Consider the following 3,688-nt stretch of genomic DNA (forward strand, 5'->3'; position numbering starts at 1 on the left):
ACACACACACACACACACACACACACACACACACACACACACACACACACACACACACATATCCTGATGTGTAATTATGTAAATAAAAACATGAAACTTCTCAAAAGGCCAGTTCCAACATTTAAAATCTCTTTTTTGTGCAATTTGTTTAAACATTGAATTATGTTGCTGCTSTGAAGCATGACTGAGTTACACAGCTCCAAATACAGCTGTCTTTTCTCCSCCTTTTTCTTTTAATTCTGGCAATTTGTGGCTATTTATGATTTTTATGTTACCAAAAATCAAAATGCATGATTTCTAATTGAGTTGCACAGGCAACCAATCAGTTTACAAAGGTTTAYACCAGGAATAACAATTTTTAAATCCGACTAATTATCTGGAAAATAATGTAATTATCTTCTTTTAATGATGAATACTTTTGTATATGAAGTGTTTTATGTGAACATGATAAAATTATTCTCACCTTTCCTATAATGCTGCCAACTTCCTGCATACGAAAAGATAGAGAGAGTTAGATTTACTTAACACAAAAAATAAGAACGAAATTCCCCACAAAAAACATTTTTCTCATAAAAAAGCCCTGAAGCAAACAACCTTTCCATGCATGAGCAGTCGTAGCGTGAGGGTCACTCCCAAGCCCCCGTCTCCAAAGTCCTGCTCACAGTTCATGGTGGTGTGGGAGTGGCACGCAGGGAGACGCATGAACAAGGCTCATTCGCCGGTCACGCTAGCTGAGCCAAGGCCAGGACTCGTTCTCTGGCTCTCCGGGATCCTTCAGTGCTGATCTGAAAGCGGGGGAAAAAAAAGGTGACACGATGTTTAATGTGTGTGTTTTTCATTGCACCAAATATGAACCTCAATGATGCAGGAAAAATTGAATTTCTTGCACAGCTTCGATTTGGTGTGAACAGTCTGCTCATATTTAACCCTAAAGGCTGCATTCACCATTTCCTCCTTCAGAAACTGGAGGCTTGCGCCGCCTCTAACGGCCCTGCTGAGTGAAGATTCATCGAGGACAAGCCAAAGCTAAAATCAAACACATTTACAAAGGCTTTCAGGCTACAGCGCCCGATTTTTAAGCATCTCTGGGTGAAACTTCTTTATTAGTSGAAGTCGATGTAATATTAATGGTGATATTCGCTGCAAAGTCATAATGAACAGTGCTGTGTGTGTGTGAAGGGTATTGACCAGAGGCACCAGCAGAGTCAGCAGCGCCGCATCTCATCAGAGCTTTGGGATCCTAAYAGACTGTGGGTGGCTGTAGATGACTAACATACGCTCTATGTCTTCATTACCTGACTGCCGGTTTTCTCTTACAGAGAGCTGGGCCCTTATTGAAATTGGTAGTCAAAGAAAAATAAAGTATTGTTTCCCCTTGAGACGAGGGTGGCATAAAATGCGTGCAAAGTTAATCAAGTTCAATTTGTAACAGTTGTTCTAAATTGAAAAAAGGTTCAGAGTTTCATCTGAGGCGTTGTTCTGTCGGCTAGAGACTGAGAGAAAGTTGAATGAGAGAGAGAGAGAGAGAGAGAGAGAGAGAGAGAGAGNGAGAGAGAGAGAGAGAGAGAGAGAGAGAGAGAGAGAGAGAGAGTTGAATGTGTTACAGAGCAGGATTTATACGCAAACGTCGGCACTGATCACAGAGTGACATGGTGGAAGCAGCTTCGTGCACGGCAGCCATGTGACACTTAGCGYCGTGATTAATGCGGGAGTCACCTGGCTGCTCACAGTCTCAGCGTGACGGGTATAATTAGTTCACAGTATCACTCCTGCTCAACTTGATGTATATTTGCTCACGTTAGTCAGCGTGAAAGTGGAGAATAAAAGTAGGATGGGTGKAGGGCGGCAAACAGAATAACTAACAGGCGCTGCACTCGCTGCTTGTTATCTTGCTAATTAAGRCCGCATGTACCAAATACTGATCAAAGAGACCACACAAAACAAATCAGTGTTGGAGTGCTTTGTTTTTACTGTGCAAAAGAACTATTTTCCTTATACTTTGCTTCCAAGGGGTTAGACTTTCTTGTCTTTTAAAATGATCTGAAACAAAAGCGCCCTATTCTTTCTTATGCTTTTTAAAAATTTCCTTTGTACTTTGGCTGCTAAATCAGTGAGGAACTTGGACAAATGGTATATGGCCTGAACATATTTAACACTTCATCAAGTCCAAGGACTCCATAGTGCTTTACACTACAGTCATACACACATTCATACACTGATGATGGTAAACTAAAATGGTCCTGGGGCATGTTGACAGAGGCGAGGCTGCCATGCACCAGCCCCACCAGACCCTTTCACCACCACCAGTAGACAAGGTGGGTGAAGTTTCCAAAGACACAATGGCTGAGATGGACAGAGTGGGGCTTCAAACTGGTAACACACCATTTGAAGGACAAACTCCTACCTCATCCTGTTGTCACTATCACTCACAAATAGAGAAGGGGGTCTGCAGTCAAAAAGTGGGAGTCTATTGGGTATAAGTGTAGTTTTGGTAAGTTGTGATTGGTCGTATGGTCTTGTGAGGGAAGTTAAAAGATGAAAACGGTAATGGTAAAATTATTGTAAAATTAATTAATTGACTTCAAATTTGGTGCAGCTCGCACCTTCCTGTCAGAATTTCAGACTAATATTAATTTTCATAATAAAAATAGCAATCTTTTTCAAGGCTATTTTAACTGAGCCAAACACATGCCTCCAAATGTACGGTGTTCAAATCAGGTGCAGCTAGCACCTTCCAGTCTCGAGAGGTGACTAAAATTAATATTCATAAAATTAGCGATCAGATCTGTTACGCTTCTCCCCTGCTGCCTTTACCCAGAACATGCCCACATGTCAATCCGACCAATCATGGCTTACCCAAAACTAAGCCCGCACCCAAGAAACTCCCACTTATTGTCCGCAGAAACCCTTACTTGCACAAACGGAGGACAAAAGAAGCTATCTACATGAGTCACAAACAAACCATCCAGCCTGGACAGCTGGAAAGGATGCATCATCTTTAATTAATCAGCTACTGTATGACAAGTTTTAAACTCAAAGGTTTTGGGAGTCATGTTGTTGCTAAAATGCTCTTTCATGAGTCAAACTGTGCTTTCTTTCTTTGTTTGTTTCTTTCTTTGTTTCTTTAATCGGCTGAAGAAATGGGAACAAACTGTGTCTTTGTGACAGGCTGCTGGTAACAAAGTAACCAAAGATCCAATGTAAAATGGGTTTATTGCTAAAGTGTCTGTTCTGCCTCAGCACAACTGCTGACTGTTTAGGAGGCCTGAACACTTTATAAAAGTTAAAGTCGCTGTGCAGTTGTACAATTTATGAGGTTAAGGTAAAGCAGTTTAACAAACTAACACACATTAACAACAGAAACAMTTGAAAATGGTCTGATACTGAATTGAAAACTGACCTAAAAAGCAGTCAAATAAAGAAAGCCTGAAGAAATGTTGCTCAAGGCCTCTCAAAAATCACAGAATATTGAAGGAACCATGAGTTAAAACTAAAAGCCTTTTAGCAAAGTAACACAGTATGTTTGTATGGATAAAAAATGTTGTCTGAAAATGTTTCACTTTGTATTTTTCTTAACCTGATTTAACTCCAGAAATTATTATTTTTTTTTATATATTTCTACAGGAATATGACCTGAAACAGAAAAAAATAAAAATAAAAGAAACAATGACCAGTGTGGTCCTGACCC

At 40.2% G+C, this 3,688-nt stretch overlaps 1 protein-coding gene across 1 annotated transcript in view; it reads right to left on the reverse strand.

Annotated features, from left to right (window-relative positions):
• LOC106523327 (poly(rC)-binding protein 4) overlaps nt 1-3,688 on the reverse strand; it is a gene marked incomplete in the record, with an annotated part of 67,879 nt that overhangs the window by 32,108 nt on the left and 32,083 nt on the right. The window contains 2 exon segments of the mRNA XM_014016716.1: nt 464-487; nt 595-785. Of these exon segments, the coding sequence (XP_013872170.1) occupies nt 464-487; nt 595-702 (132 nt within the window).

Source organism: Austrofundulus limnaeus, unplaced genomic scaffold (genome assembly GCF_001266775.1).
Source record: "Austrofundulus limnaeus strain Quisiro unplaced genomic scaffold, Austrofundulus_limnaeus-1.0 Scaffold3, whole genome shotgun sequence".
NCBI lineage: Eukaryota > Metazoa > Chordata > Actinopteri > Cyprinodontiformes > Rivulidae > Austrofundulus > Austrofundulus limnaeus.